The sequence below is a fragment of the Zalophus californianus genome, chromosome 17, assembly GCF_009762305.2.
Source record: "Zalophus californianus isolate mZalCal1 chromosome 17, mZalCal1.pri.v2, whole genome shotgun sequence".
Taxonomy (NCBI): Eukaryota; Metazoa; Chordata; class Mammalia; order Carnivora; family Otariidae; genus Zalophus; species Zalophus californianus.
This window is the reverse complement of record NC_045611.1, coordinates 49,911,401-49,928,226: the sequence shown is the minus strand read 5'-3', so window position 1 is coordinate 49,928,226 and position 16,826 is coordinate 49,911,401. Positions and strand designations below refer to the sequence as shown.

Genomic DNA, 16,826 nt, shown 5'->3' with positions numbered 1-16,826 from the left:
GGAACACACATGGCATGTTCAGGGAACAACAAGGAGGCTCAGAAGTGGTGGACGTGAGGACTGAATGACGGCCTGTAAGGTGATGGGGACATTGAATAACATTACATTTGATAGATGAAGCAAACCACAAACAACCCTTAGACTAGAGTTTGGTTCATGATAAGAAACATCGAACTGTGGCTCCTACCATAGGACCCGGAGCCCACCTGATGCCCCCCTGCCCCTTGCAAACGTCGGGCCTCACCACTGTTTATTGGGTGAATAACCGGAGGGACAGATCAGAAATCCTCAGCACTCGGGGCTTCTGCCGGGCTTTGAGCCCCATGAGGGAAGGCCTGGGCTGTCTTGGTCCCTGCTGTGTAAGCAGAAAACACACACACACACACACACACACACACACACACACACACACACACACACCTGGGCTGTCTTGGTCCCTGCTGTGTAAGCAGAAAACACACACACACACACACACACACACACACACACACACACACACACACACACACACACACACACCTGGGCTGTCTTGGTCCCTGCTGTGTAAGCAGAAAACACACACACACACACACACACACACACACCTGGGCTGTCTTGGTCCCTGCTGTGTAAGCAGAAAACACACACACACACACACACACACACACACACACACACGCGCACACACACCCCTGCATGCAGGGGAGGGGCTCAGGAAAAATTTGTGGAGTGACTGCATATCAGTTTCTCTACCAGTGTGTTAATGCAGGCCCTGTCAATGTCCACGCTTCTGGACGTGTGCGTGTCTGTGCAAGTCAGGAGTATACAAACATGTGCTCAGCAAACATTCCCAGAGGACAGAGCAGTGACCGAGACAGCCCCGGCTCGTTCCAGTGGAGAATAACCTGTCTCCAGACAGTGTTGACCCACAGCGAGCAGGGCTGGGGTGTGAGAACCCAGGGATCTGGGGGGGAGGGGGCCGAGCAGGTGGTCAGGGAGGGCTTCCTGGAGGAAGAGGCATTGGAACCACAATGTGGAGGATGCATAGGATAAGGTAAAGTTGTATGCCTTAGGGCATGTCCCAGGTAAGGGGAGAGCAGGGTCTAGAGCCAGAAGGTAAGTGATCATGGCAAGTTAAAGGAGGGGGGGTGCATCCGGCTCTTAGGGTTAAATCCCATCCCCTCAAGGTCTCGTTCGTTAGGGGCCTGGCCTCTTCTCCCAAGGGTACCGGGAACCATGGTAGGTTCCGAGCAGAGGACCGGTAGGGTCAGGTTTGTGCTTTAGAAAACCCTCTGGCGGGTGCCTGGGTGGCTCAGTTGGTTAAGCGTCTGCCTTCGGCTCAGGTCATGATCCTGGAGTCCCGGGATCGAGTTCCGCATCGGGCTTCCTGCTCAGCGGGGAGTCTGCTTCTCCCTCTGACCTTCTTCCCTCTCGTGCTCGCTCTCTACCATTCTCTCTCTCTCTCAATAAATAAATAAAAATCTTAAAAAAGAAAAAAAAAAAAAAGAAAACCCTCTGGCTGCTGAGCGAATGGGAGGGGCGGGACTGGCACAGAAGAGGGAACAGCCTGGACCAGACAAAGTGAAGAGGTGAGGCTCCCGAGTGATGGGGGTGCGGGTTATAGCTGAGGGGCCTTGCCAAAGTCTTGGGCGTGTTCCTGTAGGAGAAGGCCAGTGAGTCCAGGTGGCCTGAGCGCTTCCTTCCTTGGTTCCCAGAGTCATGGGACAGAAGCCCCGCAGGGGGGCCCGGGCTTTCTCCCGGGGCACTGGCAACTGTGAAATGAGGTGGGGGAGGGCGGGGCGGAGCCGGTCCGTGGCTGCCGGAGGCGAGGAGGAGCCCGTTGTCCCACGTGTGTACACGTGGGGCTCTGCGTGTGCCAACACCCCCTGGGCCCTCCTGGATTCCCTGCCTGGCTCCGCAGGACGGGGTGGCAGGTGGAGCCTGGTGTGGTCCTCCTCTCCCAAAACAATAAATCTGGAAATGCGGGGTCCCAAGCCCTCGGAGCACAGGGACACCCAGAGACCTATGTCCTTGTCTATAAAGTGGGAGAATAGTCCCAGCACCCAGGCAGCTGGGAAGACACGTGTGCTACGCACTAAGGTCTTGGCTGGGTCCTGAGGGCGGGGAGCCCCGAGGATGCTGAGGTCACCCCAACAGCTCCAGAGCACCACTCTGCCTAAGGACCTGCCCCTGTACCCCTACCGCAACCCCGGGCGGAGAGCTCACAGGCCAAGAAGCGAGGCTGTGTGTCCAGCATGCAGGGCCTGCTGAACGAGTTGGTCTGATGGGCAGTTATCGGGACAGTGGGTGTCTGTGGGCGTCTACTCGTGAGCCAGGCCTGTGCTGCTGCCCCCCACCTGGCAGTGTGAGCCCAGGAGGCAATCAGTGGGCACAGGCAAGGCTCAGCCTCGGCCGGTCAGATGCAGCCTCGTGGTGAGAACACAGGTACAAGGAGGTCCCAGCGAACAGCTTCCCATCTGTGAAATGGGGACAATTACCGAAGGCCCTCAGAGGGCTGCTGGGAGGGGGAGAAGGGTGCGAAAGGGGCCTGGCCACGAGGGTCCCTGTCTCCTACTGTGTCCTGCACCCTGCAGGTCCCCCTCGCAGACCCAGGAGAGCCACCTGCAGCCCGGTGAAGCTAGCCTCCAGGGGGGCAGAGGAAGGCAGGCACGAGGGGGGATTGCTGAGTTTAAGTTAAACACCCATATGAATTTATTAAATCCAGACTGTGTTAAAGGGCGGCGGTCTGGGAGGAGGGGCGTGGCCGGGGGACAGGGGACAAGATGATGGATGGCCATGGGCATCCCACAGAGGGGCCCCGGCCGCTCTCCCCGCCTGGCCCCCAACCTCGGCAGCGCCACGTCGGCTTCACCATGATTCCCAATGGTGCTGGGCCGGCAGGGCGAGATGGCTAGAAACACAGAGGAACATACGGACAGACGGCGCCTCCACAGACAACATGCCCTGGCCTGCCCCGGCCCCCCGACACACGCTGGGCTCCGGCCCGAGGGGGGCCTCCCGCCGCCCTGGCCCGATCTGTCCAGGGAAAGGGCGACAGGGAGGGGAGGCGAGGGGGCCAGGACAGCGTGGGTGGGTGGGGGTGGTGGTGGTCACCAGGAGCCGGAGCGGAAGAGGAGGACCAGGGGCAGCTAATCCCTTTTCTTGTCCTCTGCTGGCTTTGGAGGGGCTTCCTGGGGCTCGCTGGCAGAGCTGGCCCCCTGGGTGGGCTTGGCGGGCAGGGGCGTGGAGGCCTCCTCTCTGGTGGTGGTGGCGGCGGCGGCGGCGGTGGCGGCGGCGGCGGTTGTGGCGGGGGCCGGGGCGGGTGGCGGTGGGAGGGCCCCTGCTGCCGTCGGGGCCTCGGCCACAGGGGCGGCTGCCGTCGGGGCCTCGCCACTCATGCCAAACTCATTCACCCGCGTGGGGTCGACGCGGTAGATCCACCGTTGGTAGAGGTAGATGAAGAAGACCACATCTGGGGGTGGGGTGAGGGGGGCAGTGTGAGAGGAAGGGGCCCGCCCGGCACCCCTGGCCTGAGCCCCTAGGCCGACGCTGTGGCATCTCCCTCGGCGCAGGGCCCTGCCTGCGCCCGGCTCCGGGGGCCTCCCGCCGGGCCTCCTGCCCGCCCACTGGACCTCACCGTCCCGCAAGCAGCCGATCCGGTACATGACGGGCATCTTGATGACAAAGGCAAACAGGTCATCGATGAAGGTGTTGAGGGCCTTGTAGGTAAGCATGCGCCAGGGCAGGTGGGCCACAGACTTGAGCTTGTAGTTGATGAAGAGCTGGGGGGTCATGGTGATGAAGCCTGCAGTGATGATGGAAGGAGCCCCGTGAGCCGAGGAAGGGGTGCCCTGACCCCCGACCTCTCTGACCACACTTCCGGTCTCTCTCTCCTCCCTGTTCCCTGGCCACCCTGGCCTCCTTCGCCGCTCCCACCCCCAGGCGCATCTTACCACAGCTTCCTCACCAACCCCCTGGGCATCTTTCAGACCTCGGTTTACATACCATCTCCTGAGAGAGGTATGTAAACCATCTCCCCAACCCCCTTAACTTCAGCCCCTCGTGGCACCTGCCACGTGCTGTCACTCGCCTATCTGCTTGTCCACTCTGAAGGGGCCCTGAGCACAAGGACTGAAACGTACCGTGCACGGCCTCCTGAAGTCTTCCCTGACCCCCAGCCTAGACCGGGCACCCCTCCAAGGCTCCTCACGTGCCACCCCTGCCCACCCTGGGTCGTCCCCGTCTAGGGATGAGTCTCTCCCGCACGGGACCATGAGCATTAGGAGGACAGGGCCAGGCTGACCGGACCCGGCTGGTCCCCTGCGTGGCCCAGCACAGGACCCAGAAACGTGCGCTGCTGAGTCTGCCCTAGGCAGGGGTGCCGAGTGTGGCGAGGGCCCGCTCACCGAAGGTCAGCAGGAAGCCATAGAGCATGCTGAGCACCCAGGAGTACCAGCCCTTGTGCTCCAGGTACAGGAGGCTGTAGACAGCATAGCAGCCCAGGAGCGGGAACAAGATCCACGACAGGTACCGGAACGCCATCTGTGGGGCACAGGGCGGGGCTGGCACCCCTGGCTCCCCACCCTCACCCACCCACACCTGGGCTGGCAGGCCAGACCAGGGGAATTTCCAGGTGGCCCTGGGAACTCTGGACTTGGACAGGAAGTATACACGGCAGGCACGGAACACTGGCGGGTGTGACACAGGCCGTAAAGAATGGATGGGCCCGTCAGTCGGCAGGCAGATGCCCTGGACCCCCACCTACCGCCCATGTCCTGGTCCAGAGGTGTGTGGGTGCTTGGAGACCCTCCCCGGGGCCCACTGTGGGGACACTCACATCATCATACACTTTGGTCGAGGACTCGATATACGTGGACTTGTCTTTGAAGGTTGGACGGGGAAAGAGTCCTGCCACCTTGTGCTCCCGGTCCAGCTGCAGATAGAGAGGGAGGTCATGGTCAGCTGCCACCCTGGCTCCCACCCCCCACCCCCACCAGTTCCAGCCCCTGCCCTTCCTCACTGTTCCCAGTTCCCCTGCCCCACGTGTGACCCAAAAAATCCCCTGGTGCGAAAATCCCCTTGGTCCTGGGAGTGCAACAGGCATTGGGAAACCCCCAGGGGCCAGCTCCAGGGTCTGGCTGGGGCAGACAACCCCCATTCCAACCCCCCGGCGGCCCCCAGAACAGCACAGGGGCCCGACCTTACCCGGACGTCCATGACCTTGGTGATCTTCCAGAGGTCGATGAGGACCCCGATGAAGACGCTGACCTGGACCACGAAGTTGGTCTCATTATCCAGGATATAGAGAAGGACCACGAAAGACTGGAACACGCCGAAGAAGACGGAGCGCACGGACAGGCCCTCCAGAGACTGCCGGCTGTTCCAAAACTGGATATCTGCGCAGGATTGGGGTGAAGCCGAGAGGCTATGGAGCCTCTGAGTCCCTCCCGTAGCTCCCTCAGGCCCCATCCCCCTCAGAAACCCCGACGTGGCGCTGGGTCTGCCAAGGGGGAGGGGTGCACACCACCCTCCCCTCCCATGAAGAGTCTCTGCCTCACGGGCGCCACCCAGAGCAGTCGACAGGGTGGTGGCGGCAGGGATGGGAACGGTGGCCCCTGCCACGTCCTGGTGCTCGCCACACGCTGGGAGTCGAGGCTGCTCAGGGAAGCCCCATTCCTCAGGCCACAGAGCCTGCCCTGGCAGAATGTGGATGCAAGCCAAGTCTGCACGACACCAGAACCTGGCTGTCCACCTGGTGCCAGGCCGCCTCCCCTGGGCAGGAGGCTCTGGGACGTGCACTTCGAGACCAGCTCTTCTAGCCCACCACCCTGAAACTTGGAAGGACCTCAGACACTCCTGGGGCGCAGACAAGGCCCTGGGCTCTGGTCCCCAACCAGAGCTCCTCCCCAGCCCCTGTCTGAGCCCTGGCCTCCCAGGGGCCAAAGCAGGTACCAGTGCGGCCTAACACCCGCAGCCACAGGCAGCCGACCCACCATGATGCCGGTCTTACAGAAGCGAAGCCAGGCCCAGGGGCACACACGGCTGGCCCTGCATCAGCGTGCAAAGCTGTCCACCCACTCTGATTCTGATTCCAGAGCTCCAGCACGCTCGGCAGGCTTGCCCCACTCCCCTATCGGACCATCAGGCCCTGAGGAGACCTGACGGGGACACTCCTAGAGCCCCCCAGTACTGACTGGGAAGAATGGGTCTGGAGACGGAGTTCGGTTGGAGGCGGGTAATGTGAGTCCCGCCTCAGGCCAGGGAGGCAACAAGCACGGGGTGTAAAGGCGCCCAGGGCCCATGCCCCCCACTGGGTGACCTCAGGCAAGGGACGATTCCCTCCGTGCCCTCATTTCTCAGGAGGAAGTGGGACCGTGGGGCGACCCAGCTCGAAGTCAGCAGGCAGTCCGGGCGCCCGGGCGTGGCCGGGCACAGTGAGTGCTCCATGCGGCCCCGCTAACAACTCCCTCCCTCCCAGTGGTCGCCACCACCTACCGTCCAGTTTGGATGTTAGGAACTTCTAGAAGGTAACGCTCGATTGTGGCACTATTGTGTCCGTAACGGCAACACCCGCTAGGACCGCTGCCAGCACAAGCTACAGAGCAGCAGGCCTCCCTAGGGAAGGACGCAGTGGCCCACTCGGCTCCGAGGAAGAAAGCGGGCGTCGCAGCCCCTGCCTGGGTCCAAACCCTGGCTCTGTCACTTGGCAGCCGCGTGACTGCGGGCAAGTTACCTAACCTCTCTGAGCCTCCACTTCCTCACCTGCGAGCCTGGAGGTAATGACAGGCTTCCTCTTGGGGCTGGGGCTGTGGGGACTCCACAAGCTAACCGATGAGGGTGCTGGCCATCAGCATTGCTGGCCTTTGCAACCTAGGGGCCCTCTGGCGACAGGGCTGTCACCTTCCCACTCAGGTAGGCCCCCACTCAGCCTCGAGGGGTCTCCCCCAACGAGAAGCCCGCTGTGTGGGGCAGCAGGAGCGGCTCTGGGGCTTCCCTCATTGATCCCGGCCTCGGAGTTCCCCGGCCCCGCTTCCTGGTGGTGCCATCCCGGCCTCTGCCGGAGCAGCAGGCCAGCTCCTTCCCCAGTGCCACACCCACTGGATGGGAGTTTCTGGGCTGGGAGTTTTGGGGTCATTACCCTCCCCAGCTCCTCAGGCCTCTGGAGAGTGGGGCCGAGAGACCCCACATAGAGGGAGAACCTATGGGGAAGGAGGAAGAGGGGGAAGGGGGCAGGCCCTACCCCCCACCACACAGCCTCCTATCCCGAGCCCCCCCATGGCCCCTCACCGGCCCCAGGGGCCCACCCTACCGTTCTTGAAGGCCAGGAACTCAAAGACACTGTGGACGATGGACACAATGATGGTGAGCGCCAACAGGTAGGGGTTGGTCTCTAGGAGCGCAACCTGGGGGTGGGGGTGGGGGGCGATGCCTGTGAGCACAGCCGTGCCCTCGCCCAGGGGTGACCGCTGCAGCACCTTCACTAGCCAGCCCCACTCTCCTTCCCCCGGACCCTGGAGGCCCTGAGCCCCGGAGCTTCCCCGGGGAAGGAGAGAGCACACCGGCCAGCAGGAGAGTGGATGAGGGTGGGCGGAGGGGCACGGAGGGCCGGGTGAGCGCTGTGCAGACGGGCGGGGGTCGGGGGGACGGGGTGACAGTGACGGGGCGAGAGGCAGGGTGACTGAGGCAGATGAAGGGACGGTTGGGGTGAGGACTGGAAACTCGGCACCGAAGACAAGCCCAGGGAGGCACAGCCGAGTCTCCAGGTCACAGACGCAGGCCAAGAGAAAGGTGGGAACAGAAGATGTTCAAGGATGCGCTAAGAGGGAGCAGAAGCTTGGAGTCGGAGCCCAGGGTCAAGGCGACAGGCTGGGGGCGGGGGTAGGGGCGCAGGTCCAGACCTGAAAGGCCTGGCTGAGGCGACAGAAAAGCCGTGACGAGATGACAAGGAGGCCCCCAGAAGCCTCGGAGACAGGACCCCCCCAGAGCCAGCCAGGGCCTGCTATGGGGAGGGGGCCCGGGAGGTTGCGAAACTGGGCAGGGAGCTCGGGCTGGAGGTCCCCAGGCTGCCGGCAGGCCCACTTCCCCTTCGTGCAGCCCAGGAAGGGGCCGGAAAGCCCCCGTCCCGCCTCACCTTCACCGAGTCCTGCTCCTCGTCTGACTGCTCATACAGCTCGTCACCCAGGAAGTTCCAGGGCGACTTGGTGCTCTGGGCAGCGTAGAGTTGCCAGCGCCAGAGCGAGAGTGGGCAGAAGGAGACGCGGAGCGGCAGGCTGGCCAGGCTCTCGTTGATGGGGTAGTAGTCCTTCTGCAGGTTCCAGTAGTCGTTGAAGTAGATGATGGGGTAGTAGTCCCCACTCACGGCATCGAACTTCACATCTGCGGGCACGTGGGGCAGGGCCACCGCTCAGCCAGGGCCGGAGGTCACCAGCACCCAAGAGGGCGGGGACATCCCTCGGGCCTCCAAGGGCAAAGATGGCAGATTCAGATGTCCATGGGGACCCCGGGCAGAGAACAGGGGATGCTTCTCGGCTACACCACAGGGAGCTGAAGAGCTGCTTGACCTCCGTGGAGGGGATGGGGTAGAGAGGGCTGGGCAGGCCCCACCTGAAGGGGACATCCGTGGCTTGGTTCCAACCCACGGCTGCCCCGCCAATGACCACATATCAGGGTTTTGTAAAAGAAGTCAGGAATCTGGGTTTTTCAGCGATGCCGTCTCAACTTCAAAAGTTGGCAACAGCTCATGGGCTAGATGAGGCTTGCCAGAGGACTGGTTTGGGCACACAGGGGGTCAGCGCTGGGGTCACCGGGAGGTGCAGGAAGGAGAGGAGAGAAAGGGGAGTGCCGGGGTGGGGGGAGCTTGGGAGTGGTGGAGACCCAGTCAGATCTCGCAGGGAGTTGGGGCTGGGGCCCGAGGGGGCTGGGGGCTCACACTGGTCCAGAGGCGGCGGCACGCTGCCCTTCACCCATGGCGTGTGGTCGTCCACGATGTTGATGGTGATGTTGGGGTGCCAGTGGGAGATCACCTCCACGGGACCGTAGTCCTCGGCCCTCTGAGGGAAGATGAGGTGAGGCGGGGTTGGGGGGGGGGGGGGCCTCAGAGGCACCTGCCTGCTTCCTCCTGAGGGCTTCCGTGACATTGAGATAGCAGAAGAGTAAACCACCACAGTGACCGCTGGCCGAGGGCTTACTCTAGATGATCCCCGTACCAGCCTTTCCAGAGTCTTCCCCACCCCCTCCCTGGATCCCACGCCCCCCCGCCCCCCAGCCACCTAACAGAGCAGGAAACCGAGGCCTGAGCATGTGGATGCGGTCATATGCCAGGCTGCAAAGCGTGGCCTGGTGACAGCACGAGTGTGGGACCCACACGCAGCCTCTGCACGGGGGCCGTCCCTCTCGTCCCTGTGCAGAAAGCCTCCCTCTCCCTTCCCTGGGCTCTTGGGGCCCAGCACAGGTTAGCACCCCCCCAGCGCCCCCAGCCTGCCAGGGAGTATTCCTGCTACAGTCTCATTATCGGCTGCCCGCTCTAGGCCGGGCTGCCTGCGCGTGAATCCTGGCCCTGCCACATCCTGCCTGGGACACCTGGGGCAAGTCTCCTTGCCTGAAAACGGGAACAGTGACAGGACCTTCTCGATAGGGCCGGGGCGAAGCGTCTAAGTCCGTCTAAGTACCTGCTCCCTGGGTGCTGGCTGCTATGCCCTTGCCTGAAATCCGCCCCATCCTGAAAGGCAGCTCTGCTTCCTCGCCTGGTTTCCAGAGAGGTGAGGCGGCCCGACCAAGCCTCCACAGGGGCTCAGTGGTAGCGTCCGAGGGGAACCCACGGGGGCTGGCTGCCGGGCGGTGAAGGGCCCAGACGCACCCCTAAGGCCCCACAGCTCCGCCCCCGTTTACCTTGATCATTTCTGGATCGGCTTCTGTCTCTCCCGTCAACAGGTTCTTGGTTTTCTGAAATCGCCGGCGCTTGTATTTGTTGATCACTGTGGGAGGGGAGGTGGAGGCAAGAGGGCAGACAGGAGAGCTACTGGCACCAGACACCAGACCGCTGCCCGCCGCCAGCCACTCGCTGGTCTCCTGGCTGCGCTCTTGCACCCCGAAACGAGGGGACGGCAACAGGAGCCCAAGAGCCGAAGCTGCCCTCTCAGACCTCATCCCGTCCACTTCCCCATCTTGGCAGGGACACCCACACCTGCCAAACTGCCCCAGGCAAAAACCTGGAGTCTTCCTTCTCCAGAATCTGCTCCATCCGTTCCATCAGCCATTCCAGGGACGCCCCCCCCCCCCCCAACCCCCGCCCCAGCTCGTGCTTCACATCCAACCACTCCTCCCACCTCCGGGGCCCCAGCCCGGGCCAGCCACGGCGTGCCCCTCCCGATGACCACAGTCCTTGCCCCCACGACCTGCTCGCCACAGGGCAACCAGCAATTCTTTTTAAACCGAGCGTCTGTTCTTCTCCCGCTGCTCCAGAAACCCAGAAGGCTCCCGCTCCCCGAGCAGGGCACCTGTGACGCTCACCACGGCCCCACTGACCTCCTGCCCTCGCCCGCCTCACTCTCCCTCCCCAGATCTGCCAGCCCCGGGCCTTCGGAGGCCCTGCTCCATCTCCCTGGCACGCATCCACCGCGACCGGAACCTTCCCGGTGGGCTCCTTCGTAGCCTTCCGGTCCCCGGTGCGATGTGAGATGCCCCTCTTCCACAGGCTTCCCTGCCCACCCCACTGCAGGAGGCCATCCTGCTGTCCTGCTCGCCATTTCTGCCTCCCTCCCCACTTTTTATCCTGGCCCCCAGTTCGCCGCCCCGTCGGCTGGCTGGCCTGCTCTCTGCCCGCTCCAGTCCACGAACCCCAGGACTGACAACTAGTAGAACCCCGTGAACATCAACAGGCGGGCTGCAGACAGTTCTGGAGAAGGCCCGAGCCACCAATATGAGAACTACTATGGGGCTGTGAATCCCCAGCCAGGAGTGGACCTCACTTCTCTTGCGGGGGCCAGGTGGGCTACATGCTCCCTGCCGCCCTGCCCGAAAGAGTGCCAAGACTTGGCAGGAAGAGGAGGCCGGTGCTTGCTTATGCCCCATCTCCCCTCCTCCACCCTGGCCTGGTACTTTTCACTCTTCCTTATGCTGGGACGAACCACGGCCTGCCCATCTGGTGACTTCTCCATCCTGCCCCTGCGGGCCCGGGAGAGATGGGGAAATGGGAAAGGGAGCTGGCCAAGAGCGGGGGCTTTGGGGTCATATCCTGGCTCTGTCTCCCTGAGGGACGTTGGTGAGCTACGTCACTTCCCTGGGCTTCAGTCCCTCCTCTGGAGAAGGGGGTTCAAAGCACCACCCCTTCTTGGCAGGACCACTGTGAAGAGCACAGCCAGGCCGCATCTGCGCCCGTCACACTTCCACAAACCACAGGGCCCAGATCCCTCCCAACCACCCAGAACCAGGGCTTGGGGCTTTTGGAGTCTATGGATGAGCTCAAGTTCAAAAATGCTTCTGGGAATTGGCTTTCGGTTTCAGCCCAGGGCCTGCTGCTCTTTCTTGTTACCATGAACGCTAACCCCCACTCCTATCATGTTAGTTCATGTGAGACCTTGCCCCCCCCTCCGGGGAACACAGGAAACACCCGAGGGTGGGCATCCTAGAGGAAACCTTCCAGGGGGACACGCTCTGCCACTGTTCCACACCTGGGAGAGGCTGTCCAGGGAAGGCAGGAGCTGTGCCCAGCCCCGCCGCAGGAGGAGAGAGGCTTTGGTTTAAGTGGAGAACATTCTACAACCGGGTGGCATTCAGACTGGATTGTAACATGAGATGGACCTGGCTTCTGTCTGGGAGAAGAGTCCCCCTTTCTAGGGGTTACAGCTTCTAGAACTGCACCAGCCAGTACAGTCACTGGCCACGTGAGGCTACGGACACTGACCAGGTGGCTGGTCCGAACCAAGATCTGCTGCGAGTGTAAAACACACAGTGGACTTCGAAACTTAACGCAAAAAACAATGTAAAATAGCTCGCTAATTTTTTACACTGATTACATGTTGAAATGACCATATGTTGACGTCAATAAGATTATTACTAACACTCACGTGGCCACTAGGAAGCATAAAGGACTTGCGGGGCTGGTGTCATATCCATGGGACCGTGCTGCTCTAGGTACTGACTACCGGTCTTCCGGGCAGAGGGGGGCTTCTCTGGCCCCACACTCTCGTTCTTCCCTCTGGACTTGGCGTGTGGCCAGCTCTGAGCCCCTTCCCGCCCCTGCTCCAAGCCGTCCCAGGTGTGGGACGGGGGAGGGAGGCCTGGGGAATCCTAGTGGGCTCTTCAGGTCCAGGGGCCGCACATTCTCTTCTGCAGACCATGCCACCATGTGTCACACTGACCGTGGATGTGACCTTAACCACGCCTCGATACCGAGCACATTCCCCAAAGGCAGAACCACAGAAGAGAACAGTGGTGTCGGTAGGGGGCAAATGGGATGCAAGAGCGCGGCTGTCACATTCAAGGCAACCTCTGAGGCGTCAGGCACATTTAGGTCGGACCCCCGATCCATGCCGCTCCCGGGGCCACAACCGCGGAGGCTACCCATGCAAGCCGCACTCCCTGTGCTCGCCTCCGCCTGCACCAGATCCTGCTAAAGGAAGCCAGCTGGGCAGAACGTCCCACAGACCACATTCCACAGACACGCTCACAGAACAGGGCTCACCACACACAAAGGGACTTTTCCAGATCACTTTTTGGAGGCTGACACGGGTTCACCAACTGTTTGTTTTGCCCACTACAGAGGATAATGAAAAAATTCTCATCCTTTGGGATATTTTTACAGCCCCGAAGTTAGGGAAGGCCTAACCCAACAAGTAGAAGCGCATCTATTGCTGCCCCACACAGAAACAGCCGGAGGGATCTGAACTAAACCCCCAGGGGCAATGAAATAAAAGCGAGGCGGGCACACGAGATTCATGACAGGGGGAAGGGAACTTTCCGAGGGAGCCACCGAATCTCTAGATCTGCTGAAACTCAAGAATGGCGAGAGACACCCAGGGCTGCCAATCAGGACACAGTGGATTCAAGGACAAAGACCCCAAGAGGGAGGAAAAAAAGGAAAATCTGCACAACCACGATTCATCTCATACAAAACAAAGGGAAAAAGGACTACGTTCAGCACGCGGCTCCGATGCCAATAAGCCACGTACTCAAAAGCACCTAAAAACTGAGTATTAATCTCCTCAAAAATCTCGTTCCTGTGTTGGGCTTCTCTCCCCTCGGGGGAGCTTTGGAGGTTAAACAGCGGAGAAACAGCGACAGGAACTTGCAGGCAGTGGGCTGTGGGGAGTAGGGCCGGGGCAGGAGGGGAAAGGGGAACAGGAGACGGCGGACTTGCACTGTCTTGCTGAATTACTTGAATTTTGAACACCTGTGTGCAAGAAGCGACGAACTGGAAGACGATCCTCTGGGTGGAGAAGACCCCCGCTCACTACCGGGCCATGTCAGAAGTCGCAAATGGCTCGCCCTGACCCAAGGCTCCCCGGGGTCACTCACAGTCCCTGGGGTTTGTGCTTGCAGTCGGGATGGCCGGGTGGCCAGCCAGAATGAGAACGGGGGACCTCATCCGGCTGCGCGGCCCTCATAGCACGCTCTCACGGGACCATCTAAATGGGCTGCCCAGGAGCCAGGCACCGCCGCACAAAGCCCCTGAAGGGTGGCACGTTTGTGCGGCTCCCATTCGCAGGGACTGGGGTAACACAGACACACTTACAGACCTCACACGGGATCAAACGTAGCCCAGAGTCCTCCCGCTTCCCCTGCTCTCTCCTGTTGTTCATTCACAGACCGCTCCTGAGTGTCTGCTCTGACCAGGCCTACAAGCGTGCGTGAGCCAGCCCCGCCCTTCTCTGACCACTGTCCCCTGCCCTTCAGAAGTCCCGTTCTCTACCTGCTCTTTGACTCCTCTCCCGTCTGCTCACAGGTGTCCGCAGAGGTGCAGCGGGTGGGTGGGGCTCGAGCCCAGCCCGCGGACCCCAGCCTCCCTGGGCCCAGGCTTTCCTGCCTGCCCTCTTGGCCTGGCCCCCCTGGCACAGGGGGTCCGCCACATGGCGGGGGTGCTTACTCCGTGACATGTGGACCGTGGCGAGCCGGCGGTAGAGGGCCTTCTGCCGGGGGTCTGGGTGGAAGCCACTCTTGGTGAAGTAGACGTGGATGTAGATGGAGCCATTCTGCTGGACGCTCTGCAAGGTTGGCCGACAGGGAAAAGGGACGCGCTGAAGCCCCTCCTGGCACCCGGCCCCAGCAGCGTCACCACCCCCAGCTCCCCGGTACTGAGCGCTCGGGTGGGCAGTGGGGCTGAGCGGCCAAGAGCAAATGGCTAATGTCAGACACACTCAGATTCGAGTCCCAGCTGGAGCACACCCTGGCCGTGGGACACCCAGGCTCCGCCTCACTGAGGCCTCCGCGCCCCGCCTGAGCCATGCAGATAAGCAGCGCTGGGAAGACTATCTGAGAGCACCCGGCGCGTCCACGTGGGCACAGAGGAGGAGCTCCACACACGCCAGCAAGCTTAACCCATTCGACAGTAAAACAATGGCCCAGGCCCTGCTCCAGGCCCTTCAAATGGTAACCACCGAACACAGTGCGTTCACCTTTGTATGACTGACGCACGTAAACCTCATGCTTTGCGTGGTGTGACCACTCCCATCTTCCATGTGAGGCAACGGGGCCTCACGCAGGGATTGTGTAACGTGGTGCATCAGTGGATCTGAACTCAGTCTGTGGGCTCCTGTGCGGCTCTCCCCTCACCATCTGTGTCCCCCGCTCTGCCTGTGCCTGTCACCTGCTATCTCCCAGGACGGGGACTATTCTCAGCCCCACCTGCTACAGATGAGGAGACCCAAGAGGGCGGCCACTTGCCTGAGGCCCTGGGGCGACAGCCAAGGCCGATCTGAGGCCTCCGTCGGAGCTCTGTACAGAACTTGGATTTACTTGTTCCCTTCACTTCCCTGCCTTTTAAGCCCACCTCTGCGTTCATCATGTTTTATATATTTTCACTGTTTTAACATCTTGGGGCAGGGGTGGGGGGGCAATGGGGTTGGGGGAGGGGGGGGTATTCTTAGCTGGCTGAGGAGACTTGCCCCTTCCAGGGCTACTAATTCCTAGAGACAACTCACCTGCCTTTGTACACATCTTTTATATGCAATCCAGCCAATCCCAAGCCCACACTCCACCTACTCCCTTGATCTAATAACTTTTACATACCAAGCTTCCCTAAATCACCCAGGATGGGGTACATGCAGCTGGAGACCACCCCTCTAGCCCAGAGCCCACTGACATCCGACATCCGAAGGAGCCAATCCTAAGCTGTTTCCCCTGCTTGCCCTGCTTTTCCCATGGAAACCCCAGAAAAGGCTCCAGCTGGGCTCCCCACCCCCCCTCACCCCTTCCTTCTGCTTCTGACCAAACCTGGTGCTTCCCCTGTGGCCCTGCATGGGAAATGCAAATAGTAAATTAAATCAGGCACAAACGGGCTACCTCCCGCCCCAAAGCTGGGAAGGAGGGTTGACTGGCATGCTTGGGAATGGCTCTCACCATCCAACTTGCTACCCGCTGAGCCTTCCGGGGATCGCATCTCAGGGAGGGCTCTGGGGGCTGGGCCGGAGGTCTCAGTGGAACCGCGCCCCCCTTCCCCCGGTAGAGTTATCCTACCCGCCTCAGAAAGACGGAACCCAGACCCTGCTTCGAGGCACCCAGACAGAGCAGACATGCCCCCTCCCCCCAGGGGCCGAGGAGAAGACCTGCTAGGGAGAAATGAATGAGAGGGTGGCCCCAAAGAGATATCAACACCCACTGATTCACTGATTGATTATATTCACCAACTCGTGTATTCGCTGAAGTATTGGCCCCATGCTGAGCAGGGCTGGGGACACAGCGGTGACCAAACCAGCCCCAGGAGTGACCACCCAGAGTGTGCAGGCTTGAATGCAGAAGCCCAGAGGGGGTCCACTGCCTGAGCCTGAATGTCAAGGAAGGCTTCCTGGAGGAGGCAGGATTTGAGCCTGGGGCTGTGAGAGTCCAGAGCCAGACAGCCTGAGCTTGAGTCTCTCACAAGCTCTCTGACCTTGTAAGTCACCCAAGCTCTCTGTACCTCAGTTTCCTTATCAGTCAGTCAAACAGAGAGGATAGCTGCCACTTCACAAGGGAGCAGGGAGGCTCCCACTTACTATGGAGTACACAGCAAGTGCTCCATCGGTATTAACTACCACTTTCAAACAGGGCTGCCAGCACCCCTAAGGTCGGTTACTCATCTTTCACTGGTTTAAAGCACAGGTTTACACGCCCCTGTAGGTAGCTGGGAAGATCCGAGGCCAATTCCAACCCTGTTCACATTTGTCAGCTGGGGAGGCCGAGGCCTAGAGACCCCCAGGGCCTCCCTGTGGTCACACAGCAGGTGGACGGCAGCAGCGTCAGGCTTGGAGCCCAAACTCAGGCTGCAGGACCTGGAGCCGGTTCAAAGAAAGGCCCCCCAGCGTGAGCAGCGCAGCCCGAGAGCCGGAGCCCAGGAGCCGGCCCCACCTGTGGGATATCGAGCTCGGCGAAGTGCTCGTAGCAGCCATCCGAGTTCTCGCCACTAGTCCAGTCGCCGTACACGAGGTCGTGCTGCTCCCAGAACAGCGCTGACGTGGCGTTGAAGTCTGTAAAGTGCTCGTGCTCGGAGATGTACACGTGCAGGTTCTGTGGGCAGGGGAGGGGCGGGGAGGGAGCTCAGGGCTGCTGCCGAGAGCTTCTGAAGGCAGCCGGAGAAGGTGCAGACCAAGAGCCAGAGCCGGGGCAGCGGTTAGTGCACTAAGATGAAGGACTTTGTGGTGGGAGTTGGGGGGGGG

General features: G+C 61.3%; 1 protein-coding gene across 4 annotated transcripts in view; it reads right to left on the bottom strand.

Annotated features, from left to right (window-relative positions):
- Positions 1 to 2,666: 2,666 nt before the first annotated feature.
- CLPTM1 (CLPTM1 regulator of GABA type A receptor forward trafficking) overlaps positions 2,667 to 16,826 on the bottom strand; it is a 30,748-nt gene continuing 16,588 nt past the window's right edge. For all 4 annotated transcript variants that reach the window (XM_027619103.2, XM_027619106.2, XM_027619105.2 and 1 more), the window contains exons 4-14: positions 16,519 to 16,677; positions 14,063 to 14,180; positions 9,868 to 9,953; positions 8,909 to 9,029; positions 8,111 to 8,355; positions 7,289 to 7,382; positions 5,185 to 5,375; positions 4,817 to 4,912; positions 4,386 to 4,521; positions 3,617 to 3,784; positions 2,667 to 3,451 (exon numbers count right to left, since the gene is read on the bottom strand). In XM_027619103.2, coding sequence (XP_027474904.1) covers positions 3,129 to 3,451; positions 3,617 to 3,784; positions 4,386 to 4,521; positions 4,817 to 4,912; positions 5,185 to 5,375; positions 7,289 to 7,382; positions 8,111 to 8,355; positions 8,909 to 9,029; positions 9,868 to 9,953; positions 14,063 to 14,180; positions 16,519 to 16,677 — 1,737 coding nt within the window. In that variant the 3' untranslated portion in view covers positions 2,667 to 3,128. The remainder of the gene's footprint in view (positions 3,452 to 3,616; positions 3,785 to 4,385; positions 4,522 to 4,816; positions 4,913 to 5,184; positions 5,376 to 7,288; positions 7,383 to 8,110; positions 8,356 to 8,908; positions 9,030 to 9,867; positions 9,954 to 14,062; positions 14,181 to 16,518; positions 16,678 to 16,826) is intronic.